The sequence below is a fragment of the Melanostigma gelatinosum genome (assembly GCF_949748355.1).
Source record: "Melanostigma gelatinosum genome assembly, chromosome: 18".
Lineage (NCBI taxonomy): Eukaryota > Metazoa > Chordata > Actinopteri > Perciformes > Zoarcidae > Melanostigma > Melanostigma gelatinosum.
In genome coordinates, this window is record NC_136651.1 from 4295492 (window position 1) to 4314898 (window position 19407).

Below are 19407 nucleotides of genomic sequence, written 5' to 3' on the forward strand. Positions count from 1 at the left end.
TATGTGTGTGTATATATTTCAGTGGTTCTACATTCATCACACTATCGGGTGTTTCTGACCTCTGAAATGTAATTTTATCTTTAATAGTGTGTGTGTGTGGTTCACTAGTATCTGCATCAAGTGGGAGCAAAATGTCGAGGCGATGTAATCAGTATTAATAACGCTTTGTCAGTCGTGTTATAAATTTTCCAAATTTCCCCCTGTTGGTTACACCATAACTCCCTCCTCTAAATCAATGTGCTCAATACCTTTAATTAGAATTTAACTTTGCATTATGACACGCGGAAATGTATTTATCCAGCCCTCAAAGATGATACCTCTGTAAATGGCCTATTATCATAATTACCCACAATTACAACTTACACACGAGCTGAATTCTGCAGGTTTAGCATTTAGACTGCCTCCTTTCATTTACATTGATTACATATCTGGCAAATAGGCATTGAAAAATCGCTGAAAATATTTTCATTCCCTTTGTTATTTGATATTTCTAATATAATCATCGCCTTCCTCCCCCCACGCACCAGCGACGGGAAACAGAGACTCCAGGGCGAGGACGCGGTAACAAATCGTGACCAGTGAACCACGAAGTCAAACAGGTTGAGCCTTGCGTGTGTCCTGCCCTGTCAGTCTGTGTCCTCTGTTGACCAACATGTACTCTGTCATTGGAGATCATTGCAGATTTAAAGTTCTCCAGGAGCGAAACATGTTGATCTATTTAACAGAACTCCAAAGACTTCATTATGTAGTTCCAAAGAATTAGGGTATCTCACTCCAGTTTTGATACTTGCCAAAAAAAACATTGCACCGCATCTAATCTCTCTAAATTATGGAATAATTAAAAAACGCAGCGCAAAGACGGAGCGAGACAGAAATACCACCTCTCTGCTGAGGAGAGGGAGGACTCCAACGTTACAAAGGAACTTTTGTTTTTATCCAAACTTCTAATTAGCGAGTCATTTTCTAAATAATGCCAGATGAAGGAGCGATGAAGACGCCGTGAGACGGGGGACTGGTTTCTTGGCTTGGACGTGTTTGCAGCTCTGCCTCTGCCAGAGCTGCGTTATTGTGTTCGAGATCACAGATGGCATCGTCGGTGCTCAAGAGAAAAGCACTTTGGGGCTCTTGGCGCTCCTCGCCGCCACCTCCGTGTCCTCCGCTCTCGAGGTGCACCGCGCGGGACGGTGCACCGGGCGGGACGGTGCACCGGGCGGGACGGTGCACTGCCGGATGTGAACACGACAGGTTGCATTTCGTTTGCGTGAAATTGCGACATACATGTCAACACCATGTAGCTCAGCTGTCTTCATAATAATCAATGTTGCACAGTGTGGTTTGGAATTGTGACACTTGTACACCAGCGCCGATTGCTGCACACAGTCTCGTCCCACCTACTGCGTGCTTACCTTGTTGGGTTGTACCGCTCTCCTCAGATTCTCCATCCATTTGTCTCTCTCGGCTGACGAACGGCACGAAAAACATTTGCTTCCTGTGGAGGTGGTGACCTACAGCCGCCACACAGAGGGAGAAGGAAACCGAACGGCTTTAAACATCAAACTCCGTGCATGACAATGACAGGGAATAAGCCGAACAGAATGTTTTGCTAAACTTAGTTCTAAAGTACCCTTTTGTGTCCGACAGCAAAAGAAGCTTAGCAAACAATGCAACACAAGGATATGAGGAGACTGAGGATGACTTGGCAGTGTGGAAGAATGACTGAGCGGAGAGAATGGACAGATGAGAGAGAGCGATGGCTGCCTGGCAGGCTGGATGATGACTGGATAATTCAAAAATGCACAGTGGGAGAGAGAGAGCGGAGAGAGCAGAAACAAAGAAACAGAATGATGTAATGAGCAGGATAATAAAAAATGATGAGTGGAGTTTTTTGGTCTCTACGGTAAACAGCGGAGGATTGAGCAGTACGTTTCTGTCACCCTGAGTCTGCCTAGCTACAGCTACTAGCTACAGCTACTAGCTACTAGCTACAAGCCACAGCTACTAGCTACAGCTACTAGCTACAGCTACTAGCTACTAGCTACAGCTACTAGCTACAGCTACTAGCTACAGCTACTAGCTACTAGCTACAGCTACAGCTACTAGCTACAGCTACTAGCTACTAGCTACAGCTACTAGCTACAGCTACTAGCTACTAGCTACAGCTACTAGCTACTAGCTACAGCTACAGCTACATGTATGCAAGTATGTGTTTGTGCACATTTGGCAATTTGTTGGAAATGACTCCAGTCCGGCGATGATCGTGCCTGAAACAAATTACCGCTGTGCTTCCATTTATTTTCTACACCCAGAGAAACATAACCACGATCGCTTGCTCCTGTGTTTTTTTTAACACAGAACTGCAGTCTGCATCTGAACCTCTGGTTATAATTGGCCATCAGCAGCTAATCAAGAACAGGACTTTCAAGAGAGATGTGAAGTGAGAGGAGCAGCTGGATCTGAAAGGATTGTTCCCAGCTGTTACTTCACATTTCTGTCTTCATTTTATTATTGTAATGGTAATTTTGCGACATTTTTTCGGAACAAGCTGGAAACACAACTTTGACATGTACTTCTAAGGACGTAGTTGACATGCTTTTCAAACACTTGCCCTATTCCCACATCCAGCTGACACGATAATCACTCATTTGGGGTCTCGTAGCTCCGGCCACCCGATTAACGTAAGTCCAATATACACTAAAGCCTCGGCTTTGCTCACTAGCTAGTTGCAGACTTTGTTTAGTGCTGCGCTTGTAGCGTAATAAAGGAATGTTTCTTTCTTTCTTCTTCTTCTAGAGTGAGCTTCTCACATATTTGTCTCCGAAAAACATCTTCCTGCTGCAGCTCGGAATGAGGTTGATGAAAGCAGTGAGAGTGAACCAAAACATTAAAACCGAGATTACCGGTAACTTAGTTTGGTAATATATATGAACTCGTGGAACTTTAAGCATGGTTACATATACAGGATACAGGACTTTTACTTACGGATTGCCTGAAATAACTCCACCCAGTAGCAACACCAGATCTATGGCTGTGCAGGGCCGGTAGTGGGAATGTTCTGGAGCATTTGTGTGTGTGTTTGTGTACTGTATGCGCGCATGTGTGTGCCTCCTCACCTCAAAGCAGTAGTCCTGCCCGAGGATGCTGCTGTGAACAGGCTTGATGACAACCTCGTCCTCCATACTTAGGTCCAGGGCTTCCACAGCGCTACTGGGGCTGAGCAATGACTCATGGGAGCGAGACTCCTTCAGCCTTGGCATCAGATGAGATCTAAAGAGTGTCAAAGGAGAGAGAGAGAGAGAGGAAAAGGGTGAGATCTGAGTCACCCTGCAGAGCCCGAGTAGAGGCAGTGAGAGAGCGGCAGCATATGCACGGCGCGTATTAGCGAGCGCTCATGGTGAGTGTGAAGGACGACAGTAAGAGAGATGATGAAGAGAGGATGCTCCACTTGCCTCAAAGTCAGCGAGTCCTCGGCGTGACGAGCTCTCGCACACGGTATCAACACATGTCCGTGCACCCACTTCTACGCTGACTCCCTGATGGATGCTTTGCGCCTTCCCATTTTCAACTTGAAACATGGATGAATGAAAGAAACTGGCTGTAAATAGGAGGCAATTCCTGCCATTGATGATCATTAATGGTCGCGCTGTGAAAGTTTCCGTGATGTGATAATGCGTCGCAGTGATGAACCGCTTGCTGTCCGTTTTGTGGAGCCTCGTTTAACAACCACACGCCAACTCACAACCCTGTCAAGTCTTCTCCGTTGCACATTGACAGGAGCTCAGAGTGCACTTTAGCAAAGTGTTCAAGGTTCCGACAGAGACAACCCTGAAGCCTTATTCTTTGCGGTTTTTTACAGCCGGGGAGGATTAGGAGACAAACATAAGAGCTTTCCACTGTTTGCTGTCGCCCTACATTCTGTGTTTTCATAAGAGTTAGTTGGTGAAAGAGCAAACATGTGTGCAAACGCGGTGTGTACATTTGCCCATTACCGCATTTGATCCACATTATTGAGCTTCATATTGAGCCCTCACGTTCAGCTCTTACTCAATAATAACCAGTCATGTTGAAGTATGTTATTCTGCAACATGTCATGAAGTCAAGTAACCGTAAGAAAGCATTAGGAACATACTTACAATGCGTTATAATATGCTTACAGTACAAGCACTCGTAAAGATTCACAATATGTGAATAACAGTGAATAAACGGCTCACAGTGAATAAAGCTAAATACTAGTGAGGGCTGTAAGCAGCGACACAAACATCAGCCCCTGACACTGGCAGGACGAGGAAGACAGGGTCAATTGCTCGTGTAATGAGTGCGAACATCCTGTCAGTAGTGCCCTCTATGGACGGCTTACACGCTAATCCCATGCATGTGAGTAGGCCAGTGTGTGTACTGTACATCTCTTCTGTTGCAGCCCTTTGTACAGTCAGCCAGCTTTGTGGTCGAATCCACTGTCCAGTGCGAAGTGGATAATGATCTGGACTCTCTCTCTCTCTCGCTCTCCTTTTTATCTCGATCATAACACACACATTTCATCATCTGAAATAAATGGGAAAATAATACACATGCAAACGCCTCAAGGATAGCTTTGCATGTGAGAATCCAGTTTTTCAGGAGCTCCGAGCCTTTTCCAAAGCACAGCTGCAGAGGAAGTGTGTTTTGCACCTAGCCCTGCTTTGCGATTGGCTGACTGGGTACCGGGCAGAACACAGAGCGAGTCAAGTGAGCGGAGAGGAGGGGAAACGGAGGTTTTCTAAGTGGGATGTGCTGTTAAGAGACAGGTAGACACAGTCCCTAAACCGGCACGATGATGCTTCTAGGACTCACAAAGAGACTCACTGAAAGGAAAAAAAATGAATCTAGCAATGCCACACACACGGTGAAACATATGAATGAACTGGTAGCATATATGTTTTCTACATTTAGAATATAAGGAGGCATGCCAGTGAAAAGCAACGTGCAGTCAGTGTAGCTCGCCAAAAGCAACATCCTCTGGAGAAATGTTCGACATGATCGGAAGATAAATTGCGGCTGAGAGAGGAATGCATCTTCTAAAACAGGAATATACTTTACGCCGCTATTATGGTTTTCTCTCGGAATATCATATTTGCCCATTAGTGTCAGTGGGAATGGTGGGAGACTGTGAAAGTATGAACTGATGAATAATAACGCCGCCTGTCATCTGTACGGCGCTGTGTTCAATTGTACTGTAACGTGTAATTTACAGCGTATTGTCGGCCACTTTGTATTAATGACAGCGGAAAAAGCTGTCTTGTCGTGTGAAAGCTGCTCATAACTTCTACATCCCCCAGTTTGGCACACTGTTCATGTCGGTCTCCGCAAATAACCGCTGGTATTAAAAGCAGAGCATGCTGTCGTCGTCTCCTCGCCTCCTCGCTTCTCCTCTCGTTACCTTCCCCCAACGTCATCTATTCTCAGTCCTTCTACGTCCTTGATAATCCTCCATTACTCTGCCTCCATTTTTATCCTGTCTGCCTCTCATTCAGTGTTTACCTGATGTGTGTGTGTGTGTGTGTGTGGGGGGGGGGGGTAGTATAGGCTGGTACACATCGTTCCATCGCACTCTGTTCTTATTTCACTGTGATTATCTGCCTTCCCCTCTTTTGGCCACCAATCAATCGATCTCTTCCTCTTCTGTGATGTCATGCCACCTAAATATTTCAGAAACAATATCCAGGAGATACTCAAGGCTCTAATCGTCCAGACACTTCCAGACACACAGACTCAACCACACAAAGCCCTGTCGTAAAATACATAATTGAAAAGGTCATGCCATGAAGAACTGGCGTTGGAAGACCGTGTCAAAATTGCAGCAGATGTGGCAAAGAACACTGCTCGTACTGCATGTGGAATACCTTGTGTTTGGATGCACAACTGTGTAGAATGCTAAACATGTTAAAACCTGTTTTACGGGTTGTGAATCGCTGTATGTGACTTGACAGGATTACATAATTAATGGAGCATCAGTGGCTCTGCACATCATGCTTAAATGGCATTTGTGTATTTTTTTTTTTATGTATGAATTTGTCTCCTCTGATCCTCGTAAATCAGGTGCTTCCATGATTGGCGGGGGGGGGGGGGGGGGGGGGGGGTCTGTTTCTGTTTCTGTCTGTTTCTGTCTGCCGCTTCAAGCCCGATATGCCAACTGCTCCAGCTCAGCAGAGTGTAGAAACATTCCAGCAGAAATAATGGGATTTTCTGGCATTCACCCAAACGTTTTTACGCAGAACTTTTAGTCCGAAACGAGAAGGCATGACCAATGACCTTGCATGAGTTAGTGTTGCCAAGTTACCGGTTACATTTGGATTTATTTTATCACTCGAACGCCTTCTCTGGCTGGTGATGTGAGGTATACGTTCAGTATTTACGAATTTACGTCCCTGCATCAGTCCAAATCCTATCATGCACTGTGCCGTGCTGGGGTTCAATGGAAACTCAGTTTGGAGTAACAGAGTAGGAGTAGAGCGCAGTAATGGATTGTGAGTGAGTCCGGGCTCCGTCCCGGCATCCTGTAAAGAGAGCTGATCTGATAGCCTGTCTGGGATCTGAAACCTCGGGCCCATGTAGGCGTCAGAGCACTTAGGCTGCTAACACACCGACTTGATGGCGAGCCGGCGAAACCACAAGGGACTATATTTGTACCGATAGCTCAAGATAGGCTGGATTAATGTACTGCGAGTCCAAACAACGGCGCTTTGAAAAGTCCACACCTACTGGGTTCCTGCAAGCGTATGCATCATTTCACTACAATTACATGTGCTGCAACAGTTGCAGTGCACGTGAAGTGCTGTTAGTCGTCACAGAAACACAATAACCTCTTTACGTTTGTGCTTCCACTCATGTTACTATGACAACCAACATGCAAAATGGCCAAATCTTAAGCTTCTGACATAACCAAAACAACAAATACTCCAGTTAATGCTGTGGCATTAGGCAGCCTGATGTTAAGTCTCCTTGCTAATCGTGTTTTCTGTGGTAACTGCCCTGCACAGTGTTTACACAGCATTCTGCGGTGCTGCTAGACCAGCATTTAAACCATTCGATACGCCTTCCGCTGGCAGACTGGCACGGCAATTACTTGTTAATAATGCTCTCTACCAAACAAACACATGGGCACTGTGTGCAAATAGGCATGCAGATCAACAAGCAGAGCCGGGCAAAGACATACAGGCAGGCAACTAATTGCACTCGCAATTTTGTCTCGTTCCTACCGAGTAGGGGGTGTGAGAAAAATATTGATACGCACGAGCGTCACGATGTTATGTTTTGTGATGCTGTGTTGATGCTCAAAAACAATATGGATTTTTAATGACCAGGTTTTCGTGCAAAGATTCGGGGCAGACAGCGGGAAGGATGAACTTATTGTAAGTGGCTTTAGTGTGAGCGCTCACTGAATGGTTTGAGTATGTATATGAATATTTAGCACCAGTTTGTGCCTCTCGTGTATTACCACAAATATAAATAACACGAGTACGGACACATGAAGTAGAACTGACAACGCTTGGCAACCAGACGAGGTTTGATCAGACCTGTAGCACGGCGGTTTTGCAATCGTGTGCTCAAGAGGAGGTTGCAATACATTCGATACGTTTTCATCATATTCATATCCCTGCAGAGTCTCAAAATTCATTAACTCCTCACAGCTGGCTTGGTTTGTAGATGCGGATCAAATCAAAAAAGGGCTCTCGCCAGTCAGCAACACCAACCGCTCTGCAAGCACCTGGGCCCCTGAACTCAGACATCAAAGCAGAGAAAAAAAAAATCACAATTAACAACAAAACACGTACCGCGTGCACACATCACACAGCGGTTGGGTCGACCTCGATTTTGAACCGCGTGCACTGCAGAGACAGGAAACCGGACAAATAAGCCATTATTCATGAGTCAAGCGTCACGAAATACAGTGTCCATTCTAGCTTTGGTGCTGAGTCAGAGGGAAGGACCACAGACAACGGCGTGTCTGCCACACTGTAGAACACTCTGTCACGGGTCTGATCGCTCATTTGATCCAAGCAGATGTGGTACGTCTTTCTCAGTGCTTGATGGGAATAATGAGCCACTGTCAGGTCAGAGTGGAAGTTGACATCTTACCACAATCAGCGAGTGACTGTTCCTGCCGATTCATGTCTCTATTTCACATTTTTATTCAGGCAATGCAACGGCATTAGAGTTTTTGGGTAACACCGTGAAAATCGATGTGTTCGTGCATCAACCTGCCATCTGACGGTTGTCATCTGCACTGGAGTGAACAGTAGCGTGATGGGTAGCGGCAGAATATAGACAACCAAACAAACGTCTGGCCCACAGCGAGAGGCAGAAAGATGATCCTGTCAGATGCTGCCGGTGCAGAACGGCGAATGTGAGAGCTGAACCGCTGACATGTGGCTACAGGCCATGCAGCCCGGAAACACCAATCAAGGAGGTCCAGTCAACAGGACAGCAGAGGAGAAACGTCATTCACTGTCGAAGTCAGACAGAGAAAGAATGATCTCTGGGGGGGATGAAGGCAGACGTTGAGGTTGCGAGTGAGTGAAGTGAGCTTGGAGACGCAGCCGCTAATGTGACAGCTTTTAAGTTAAATTCCAATAACCCCTAAAGGGAAAATTGCCACACATCACACTTAAGACACTGAATAAAAGAAATCCCCTCTCTGCTCATCCAAGCGCAACCTCTTTGAGTCCTGATTGGCTGCGTCGTACGGCCATGAAAGCGCTAACAATGAGAGCGAAAAAAGTGCATTTAAAACAGATGGGTAATGGAGATGAGTGGGCGCAGTCTAGTCCACGTTGTGGTCCACATCCAGTGCATTAGTGCTTTGCGGCACCTGTGCTGGTCGACAGCGTCGGCTCTTTAGGCTCTTACAGTGCCAGCGGTCTAATGCACACAAGACAAAAGAGAGATTATGCTGGGAAGAGCGAAGAGGGAGACACTGCCCCAGGCATCGCTGCACCAAACAAGAGGGGATAGAAGCTGAAGCTATGGTGTGACCACCTTTGTGAAGAGAAACAAGAACCAGTTAGTGCCATAGATGGGAGCACACATTAGCCAAAAGTAGAGGAGGACAAAGAGGGCCTTTCATTTACTGGGAGGAGGGAAGCTTTTAAAATGCAAGAATGGGACGCATGCAAACACACTCGTTTACACTACACAAACACATAGGAAAGGAGGGCGTTAGCGTTAGCATTTAGTATCTCCTAAATGATCGGCTCCTCTGGGAGTCTAGTTTTAGGAGTCTGAAGGGATGCCTGACTCAGAGCACTGGCAGACACACTAGATTGTGGGGAAGTTTGGCTGCTAACTGAAATCAGGTGGTTGGGAGAGCCAACGCAGCCACTGAGCCAGGCTGCAACGCGCACACGCAGATGCAACGGCTTGATTACAGCGAGAGTCACCCGCTAGGCCGGGTGGGTAATTCAGTGCAACATCTGCTAGGACACTCGCTGCAGGAGACCAACACGGAGCGCAGAGGAGCTGCTCCGGAGCGGGACGGCGTTGGCTCTGAAGCCATGTGAAAAGAGAGCGGAACAGCTGGCCGTGAATACAACCACTGGACAGGGCAGATCACAGTAGCAGCTGCAGCACACAGCATGCCAATTACCTGTGATCATCTGGTTTTTTTACACGTAGTATATTCTTCTTATTCATATTTATTTCCCTGATCCCAGATGAGTTGAAAGAGCCAAAAGTAAAAAAAAAAAAAAACAAGGGTCAGAGGATATTGTGTAGCTTCTCCAGAACAATGGACTTTGTTTCACCGAGAGCAATGTGTGTGGGTGTTTGTCCACAGCTCTACTCACTGTCACATCGGGGGGGTGAGTCGATCCAAATAGGATAGACAGAACATGTGTAAAGAGAATGTATAATGAGGTCAAAGGTCGCACTAATGAGTAACTCCTCAAGTAGCAACTACGGTCAGACGGCAAAGGGCAACCGTCACGCTAATGACGGACGGCCATCTGGGACCTCACCAATGCAGTGGTATTGACATATTGATTTGATCAACGCCCTTCATGGGACACAAAGGGGGGGCGGGAGGCACCATGATCGAATACGACTGTACTGGAATACACACAATTTGTTCTTCAGTCAAGCGGCCTGGTGGAATACTCCGTCTCATGACTTCATGTCCCTGGCCTAGAGTGACGAGTCGCCCACACACATTCACACACGAGTGGTATCCCCCCCCCCCCCCAAGCAGTACCAACACTCGCCCACACATGAAGACTATATACGTTAGGGGTGTAACGGTTCACAAAATTGACGGTTGGGTTGGGTACGATACAGTGGAGCCACGGTTCGGTACGTTTCGGTTCAGTAGAAAACTATAAATGCCAGAGAAATGTACTTGATTTTAAAATATATTTATTCATTAAAACTGTGCTACACTGTCGTGTCTCACAGCGCAGAAGTGCCCGGCTGGAGTAGAACGTGTTTCTTTGGTGGTGGGCGTGTCAGAGAGCACGCTGTCCGTTACGTCATGTGGGTTGCCAGTTTGAGAACAGTGGCTCCACCGAAAACATAATATTCCCCACAATTTAAGCTTAGTATTATTATACTATTACTATTATTATATTATACTAGTATTATAACTTTTCATTTCTTTCAACTCGTCTTGTTCTGTGTTTTTCTGTCAAACTTTGTGTTTCTTGTGTTGTTGCCTGTCTTGGCCAGGTCTCCCTTGCAAAAGAGATTTTTAATCTCAATGGGACTTTTTTTGCTGCCCTTTTTGATTCTTTATACATATATTTTTCTTGTTTATTGTAAATTTGTGTTTGTACATTGTGTTTGGACATTGAGAGCGGAGTGGAAACCGGAGACAAATTCCATCTTGCGTCAGCACACATGGCCAATAAAGCTGATTCTGATTCTACCTATTTAAGTAAAGGTTTAAAAAAAATATATATTTTTTTTCTTTCTTCAAACGTATTGTTCGGTTCGTCATACCAAACCGTGAGCCTCGTACCGAACGGTTCAATACGAATACGCGTATTGTTACACCCCTGGCCCTAATATACGTGTCGTATATTTTCACCAGACCAACAGGAACGTGGAGCGACTGCGCCAGAGTTTGGCCAACGTACAAAGCAACAGCACCATGAATGTTTTCTTTTAACTTACGCGATCAATAACATGATGTCTGGTGAAGTCATGGGCTTGGAATTGATTCTTTCCAAAACCAAGCAAAGCGAAATTAACGACAAGCAATATCATATATTACACGATTGATTTTTGCTCACGACTAGATATATCCTGTATTATTTATCGTTAAAAGGTGCGCCACAAACTGCACTTCAGACTGCGCAGGAACAAAATGAATGCTGCACAACATTTGAAAATAGGAATACTTGACTGTGAACAACTGTTGTTGTAGTCACAGCTGACTGTTATAACCGTGTCGCAGCACTACAGTACATCACATTCAACCAAACTGTGAGGAAACTACTCAGATCTGAATGAATCAGATACCTGATTTGCAGAACTGTGTGCTGGACGTAGGCCAGTTCCCGTCTGGGATAATTAGAGGTGCTTTTAAATACCAGCCGGCTCGGGCACCCTTTGCCAACAAATAACCTCAACAGGTCACGGCTAATTCATTGTTTGTAAACCTAAGAAAACAACCGAAGACCAAAAAAGACACAACATCTTTCATGCTTTTCGCTTTGTAATTCAAATTACCTATGACCACCATTTCCGCTCAGCACACTCATTAATTCTGCACTGAAATACCACAGCAGAGAGGAGATCAGGGCAGTGGTAGAAGACGGAGGCAGAGATAATAAGGTTATCATCATAAGACAGTGAAAACGCCAGCCTAATTGAGCCGATGTCTGCCCAATTAACGGACTCATCGTCTGGCTTCGGGCCAGCGAGTCTTACTGTTAAACCCTGTGGGCAGCGAGGTGTCAGACCGGTTTGAGCGACTGTCCTCCGACAAGAGAATACGACTTGACTGGAGAAGAGAAACCATGAAACCATGATTTCCTGAATCAGAGACGCTGTTATGCTGTAGATGTCATATGAATCAGCCCCTCGCATAGCGCGCACACACACACACACACACATGTTTTGCACTCAAGAGTCTAACCTTTCCTATTTTTTATTATTTTTTATTCAGGATTGCAATTCTACTTTTTAGCACAAACTGAAGAAAATATGAATTAGTTGCAAGCAAGAAAGCTTATTTTCCTCTTGAACGCTTGCATACCGGCTGAGTGCTTGGGGAACTGATAACAACGTGGGTGAAGCAGTAGAAGAGATGAGGAAGTGTGCTTTTCACTCCTGGCCCTGAATATTCAGACGCCCGTGTGGCATTGGACAAAGAATGAGGCAAACACTTAAGTTCACGCAGAGAAAGCCTCTGCCCCCTTTCTTCCCACACAAAACATGGAAAAACAAACATCAAAGCTGATCTCTGCAAACACCACTCTCCTCAATATAGAATACACGTTTAGTCATTACATTTTTATTATCACCGGATTTAGCCAGGTGAAATATCTTTAGCACATAATTGGCTCTAAATTGAGAAGCGTACTGTCAATACCGGGATGATAGTTGCGCACTCAGCCGTAGATCCGCCTCTGGCACTGAATAGTTTTCATGTTCAAGTCTAAACGTGTCCTTGCCTTTCCCTCTGAGCCGTTCCTCTCCAATTATTCAGATGTACTTTGTCCTTTCTGCTTTTTAATCAGCTATCCTGACCTTTCTTTACAATCCGAATTCATACAGAAAGTACTGCACGCCAAAGAAAAATAGTTCCATGAAGCCACAGTGAACAGCCCTGAGAGAACCGTGGGTGGATGCAGAGACAGAGGTTTCCAAAAACCACAGCGTGCAGCTGTGACCATCCACGGCGAGTGAGGAATTTGAAAGAAAAAGACACTTACGATCTACTGAATATGTGAAACATGGTCCAGCAGCAGCCCTCCAAGCTGGATTCCCCAAAACGCACAACTCCACTTCGGGTTGCATTCCTCAGCGGCGGCTGGTCTCAGTGTTTTTTCCAGACTATTTTTGAGTCTCTGGGAACGTGGCTGGAGCCTCTGCCCTCTGAGCTAAACCACACCGCTCCCAAAGGATGTCTGTTGCTACTAACACACCCCTCTCCACATCCCATTTAAAAAGACAGCGCCGTGTTTTAAGGACAAGCCTGCCCATAGCAGAGGAACGTTACACGGTGAGGAAGTTATGCATAAACACCGTGCTCATGACATGGACTTATGAAGGTAAGGGGCTGGATACGGAGCTTCAAAATAAAATACAGCTCAGAACTTTATCAAATTCAAATAATACTACAATGTAAAGTCCACAAATGATCCTACAGAATATATCCAATAGCAAATAAGTGCTCAAATGTGCACCAATGGTACTTTTTGGAAGGGCTTTTTTTGAACCTCCTTTGTCACCACGCTACTTTTATCTTCATGATTGTACATGACGCTTATAGTTTTGCTGTGGTATTTGTACAACAATGATCACAAAGTTATTTCCAGAGGAAAACATTGCAAAAACAAATGCTCACGACACATCTAATGTACAGTAAAGGACAAGGCTGACTCCTACTGTCTCCGTTCTTAGTAGGACAACAAAGACCAAAACAGCTGACAGCCTGATATGAAGTCATTTAGGTGCAACTGTCTGAGAAATACAGCAAACTCGATGTATTTTTTTTAGCTGAAGTCAGTCCCTAGGATGCGCAGCGCTTCTGTCATCATCAGATCTGTCTCCCCTGCTTTTTCTCACACTGACATCGACCCCGAGTTGGCAGCCAGGAAGTCAGCCATGCCTCCTCCTCCCACCATGTGTCCCTGTAGAGCAGGAAACAAAGGCTCAGCCTTCAGCACCGCACTCTGTGGGAAAATGCTGGGTCCTTGGCCGGAGAGATGGACTCCAGGAAAAGAAAAGAAAAAAAGAAAGAAAAAACAGGGGAGGAGGGCACAAACAAAACCGGAAACGAGGGAGCAAAGAGAGAGAGGGAGAAAATGTGGCCGGCCACGGTTTAAGGAGGGAGCGCACTGCCGGATGTAGTGTACGGTTGTTTTAGCATGTAAACAGTGAGTGAAGACTGATGTCACAGCTAAGACATGCTGTCAACAAGCGCTTCCAAAAGTTTGAGCACGAAAAAAAAAAAGAAGAAATCTGTGAACGAATTAGAAGGAAACGAGTCCAGCTGGGCACGGAGCAGCTTCAGTACTTCCTATTAAAATGCTTTCTGAAGAATATTTTCTGAGAATATTTCAGCTCAATCATTCACCAGAATTTGCATAGACGTCACAATGTGTATACAGACTCAAGTGAAACTCTACAGGAGCCTGTGGACAATGGATTCCATTGTGAGCTGTACAGTGGAGAGGTCTTTGCACCCCATTATAGACCCCATTATAGGTTTTCTCCAGCTCCAAAACAATTTTAGTATCATTTGGGGAGGTGAAACCGGAGGAGGTTTAATGTACTTGTCCCCCCCCCCCCGATGCAGTGGATTAGAGTTCCTTGCTCTTATCACAAGTAAACAGCCCTGCGTGCCTTGCTGTTCTGGAGAATGGCTGGGTAAAGGTTAACTACAAAGCCAAGGCCTGGAGACTAAACACTCGGGGGGGATTTCCTCATTCCTCTGGTCTGGGTCATGATAATATCATACCTCATAGGCTTGTTTGGAGTGCAACTGCTCCAAAATATAATGTAGGCGCACGCAAGGCTACTCTTTCTATGGGAGTTTATTTGTAATCACTGCGGCAGGAGAGGAATGCTGACAACTATCTCAATGTTTTCGTTTCCTGTGAATAATGAACAATAGCCTTCTGTACCGAATCACGTAGCAGCAGGACTTTGACATGTCGCATGTGAGCGTTAGTTTGTGCAGATACGGTTTCCGTGCATGCGCACACACACACACACACACTCAAAGAGAAAGTGGTAGAACGTTGTGAATTTGTGAGAAAAAAATCCATGTCAGATGCGTGCCAAGGTGTGTGTGTGTGTGTGTGTGTGTGTGTGTGTGTGGGCGGGGTATGCGTAAGATCACCAGCCAAGTGTACAGCAGACAGACAGAGTGGGTCATGAGAGACGGTGGGACAGACGGTCCCTGGAAGGCCTCGCCTCTGAAAAGTTATCCCCCTGCCTCTCACCGCTCAGCCGTTTAGAGGAGCGCCACCTGCCTGCACCGAGGCACCGAGTGGGAGGAAGAGAGGGAGCGGCGCGGAGGGAAATAGTCGGTGGATTTGGAAATAGTCGGTGGATTTGGAAATAGTCGGTGGATAGAGGGCCGGCGAGAACAGAGGGCAGAGGGAGAGGAAGATGAAGAGACTGACGGGATGGAGAGAAGAGCAAATTGAACTCGCATCAACGTTCCAGTGACTCAAGTCGAGAGGATGTGGATGAGGAGGACGGCAAGACCGAGAATCATTTCTGTTACTGCAGTGAAGGTGGGCTGTACGTGATAGTTTAATGAGATGCTGCTGCTGTTAAATATGGAAGGTGAAGTGTATGGGCAATATGATATATCACGGTTTAGTCAAACGTCTATCCCTTTAAGATGTCTGGTTGTCTGAATCTACAGACAGTGTCTCAAGACAGCGTCTCTCTGTCTAGAAGTGTAGGCACGGGAAGTGAAGTGAGAGGAAATGATACGCAAATAGAGGCATTAGAGATCTTTCCCTCCATCACTCCATCCCTCCATCCCTCTGTAGCCGGCCCTCCATTTCATTTTTGTAAAGCAGCTTACTGTGGAGAGACAGGCACGCAGATAAAACAGAGAGACGGGGCAGTGGCATCAGCTCTTCTGCATGTTTGTGTCTACGAAATATAGACAGAGATAAAAGAGTACTGTATGAGAGCAGGAGGACAGAAAGAGACCTTTAGGACTGATGCTCGAGAGCTCTCCTCTCTTGTTGCTCCTATTGACTCGGCACTACAGCCTCCAGGGCAGGAAAGAGCGAGTGAGTGATTCAATTATTGACAACGTGCAACGCTGCCCTATCATGAGCATATGCTCGTCTTTCATCCGCTGCCAGGCAGAGTTGAGGAGATCCAGAGCAACGTTGCTGAACGTCTTTGACGCAGCCTACTTACGACCGTCTTTCATTCACAACGGCGGGCCGGATGGAAGTCGATATTCTAACCTTCAATTTTGTCGACGGGTGCCACAAATTTCAAAGAATTAAAACTCACTGAATGCAAGGCCTTGGATATCAAGGGCCGTCCGTCCCGCTTCCTTTCATGCTCCAACTTCTTTTCAGATCGGTCACGTTGACGAAAAGAAGTGCAGACGTCATTGTGCGTTCGTGTGTGTCTAACAAATGTTGGGTTCCTGGAAACGTGAATGTAATTGGTGGATTCAAATCAAGCATTTAAAGTGTGCTAAAAAAAAAACATCACCAAATTTGGAGATACCTGGTATTCAGGACGGCAACAATACATTTGACAATGTCAAATTGCCTCAAAATAGAAAACTATTTATAGACAACAAACAGGCAATGGGCCTGAACAAACAGCCCTGCTTGCTTGGATGTTTGTATTCGTGCGTCGTGAGTGAGTGTCGTTGATCGAGTGTTTCGACTGAGGCTGTTTCTCAGCCCTATTGTCCCACACCCGGACACCCGGAGTGGCCCATGGGTGCGGCACTGACCCACTCCTCCCCCCCCCCCCCCCCCCGTATGTGTGTCTGATCAAATGCTCTGCTCCACTTCACCAGCTCTCAGTAAATCAATGGACCTCACGGAGATGATCTATGACAGAGTAATTACACAGAGACGGAACAATGGAGAGACGGGGAGGAAGTAGCAGAAATATACTGTAGAAAGCTCTGCATTGATTCTGGCCCTTCCCTGCAACACGGATGTATCATGAATATTACAACACTATATCTCATGTCATTATACGTCAGTGTTCAGTTTTGTCCAGTGAGTTACATAAGAACAGTCCAAGAGCAGGATTTAAGGGAAAAGGGAATCAAGGTTTAGTCCCTCAGAATAATCTCGTACACTAAATATTGGAAGATGAACAAGAGCAGACTGTCGGCCCCTTTTCGTTTCAGTCATCTTATGAGCTCTTCCCTTTCTCACAATGTTTGTCATCTCTCCATCTCACATTGGCTCGACCCATCTCCCCGTCTTGTCCATGTTGAAGGCTGTGAAAATGACTAACGGCTCTATTTCTCGCTCTGCCATCCTTTCGTTCAGGCTTCTTGGATTGGAACACACTAAAACACGCGCTCGGGAACATATGCACATATCTGCATACAGCATGTGCACGTGTACTAATGTGTGCAAAAACATTAGTTTGTGCATGCAAACATATACAGAACCCCAGGCTGGGAGGAGGGGGGGGCAGGAATCACACTGTTACTGCATATAAAAACAGCCTGGCACAAATGCTTGGAGCGTCATATGTAGAAGTCAAGCTCGGTTTTTGTTCTTGAGGGCTCGGCTGAGCTCTCACACTGAACCAGTTCTGCATACTGCAGTGAACGAGCTGCACGGAGCCATCAGACTGTCATTGATGCTTTCTCCCGTCAAGCCATCACCGCGGAAAATAAAGGTCAGCGGGAATGCTGTTCTCCGTTCTCTCTGCCTCCATTATGTGGCAGGGAGCTACGACTGCACTGAGCAGTTTGCCGAACGCCTCAGTGTTTCATCCGTCCTCTTAATGAGACACATTAAAACGGAATAACTCAACCGGAATAACTTCGTTATCCTCGATGTGCGGCTGCTGACGAATTTCATGCATGTAAGTAGCATGTATAGTGAGATTTAAGTGTGAAACTGGATACGGTGCGTTAACTGGGCCGCGGATGTTTGTGGGATAATCGAATCAACGTCAGGAAATACATCGGAATAATCCATGCGTAAAGATGAAAATAACTCACATGATAATGTGTACTGACTGACTTAATATCGTCCCGTAAGATCACTTTGAATCTAAAATATAAACTCCCCGAGGCCTGGACGAAATGATGACTAACCGGCGAGATTATCCCGGAGACATTACAACGTATCGACGATGAAATGAGCTGTTGCTCTCCCAAACTCTCCATCCTCGAGACACACGGCTCTCTTTCTTTTTAGCCGCTGATAATAGCCTCCAACATACGACTTCCAACGAGACTGACAGCCCAAAATCAGCCGGCTGACCTCAAAGCTTGGCCCAGTCATCTGATTCGTGTTAGCCGGCTGCCCTCCGTCACACAGGCACAGCTCTGCGCGATGTTGCTACATGTAGGTTATGTTCACCACTCGGAATCAAAACGCCATCTCTGTATCATCATCTCTGATGTTATAGGTATAAACCCGATGTTATACAGACATATATACACATGCATGTGTGTGTAATAAATGCACCGCTCTGAATGAAAGCCCTTTGGGAGTTAAAAGCAATTATATAATAATGACTGAGTAACCTGGATGTACGCAGAGTGTAGTAGAGTGTGTGTGTGTGTGTGTGTGTGTGTGTGCGTTCAGGAGAGCAGTCTTCTTTGCGTTGTCACTGATTGAGAGACGCAAAGGAGGAGGACGGCAGAGGCAGAGGCAGAGGAGCGTAAACGGTCTCAATGAAGCATCCTCTCGTCCACATTGCTGTTTGCCGCCGCACATAAGAACAGAAAAATATATGCGACCGCCCGCCGCCTGAACCCAAGCGAAACCAACGCACAAAGGACGGCGAGTGACAATGTGAAAAGCAGCGTAACACTCACCAGGCATTGTCAGAATTCCACAGAACAATCAAAGGCAAGCGGAGAGAGAAACCGAGGCTGAGCCGGAATAAGAGAGGAGGAAAAAAAAAGAAGAAAAAAAAGAGGCAGGGATGGATGAGGGCAGAGGCGATTTCAAAGCTCCATTTTTTCCCCCCCCTGCTGCCGATGCAGACCGCTGCTTCGCCTCTTCGCTTCCTTACTTGTGGTTCTCTTCCTCCTTCTCTCTCCTCCTGCTGCTGCTTTAAGACAAGGGGTGGAGAGTAAGCGCTACAACGCTCTCCCTCTCTTGCTGCTCCCTTTCCTCCTTTCGTTCTCCCACCCTCTCTTGCTCAGCCAGTGCAGAGCGTGCCCTACTTCCTGTGTTGTCTCTGGAATGGGACACACTCTCCCCTCTCCGTTTTCTTTCATTCGGCATGAATGAATTTAAGGGTTCCCCGACACTCGACTCTTGATTTGGGAATGGTGAAGATTGGTTCCCTTTTCTCCTCTGCTGTCTCTCCCCCCCCCCTCACACACTCTCCAGCTTATCCCACTCCCTTTCACTATCAGTCATTGACTGCACCTCCCATCTCTGTCTCCTCGCGCAGGGAGGAGCCTGCATATGTTGTGCGAGGGTGTGTGTGGGGGGGATTACATGTTTGTGGCGCAGCCTAGCTTGCCCCCCCTCCCCCTTCTTGTGTTGCTCCAGTGGGAGTGTGTGT

General features: G+C 46.3%; 1 protein-coding gene across 1 annotated transcript in view; it reads right to left on the reverse strand.

The window, feature by feature from the left end:
* dab2ipb (DAB2 interacting protein b) overlaps nt 1–19407 on the reverse strand; it is a gene marked incomplete at its 5' end in the record, with an annotated part of 74420 nt that overhangs the window by 26913 nt on the left and 28100 nt on the right. Inside the window, 2 exons of the mRNA XM_079289362.1 lie at nt 1407–1505; nt 3111–3264. Coding sequence (XP_079145488.1) covers nt 1407–1505; nt 3111–3264 — 253 coding nt within the window. The remainder of the gene's footprint in view (nt 1–1406; nt 1506–3110; nt 3265–19407) is intronic.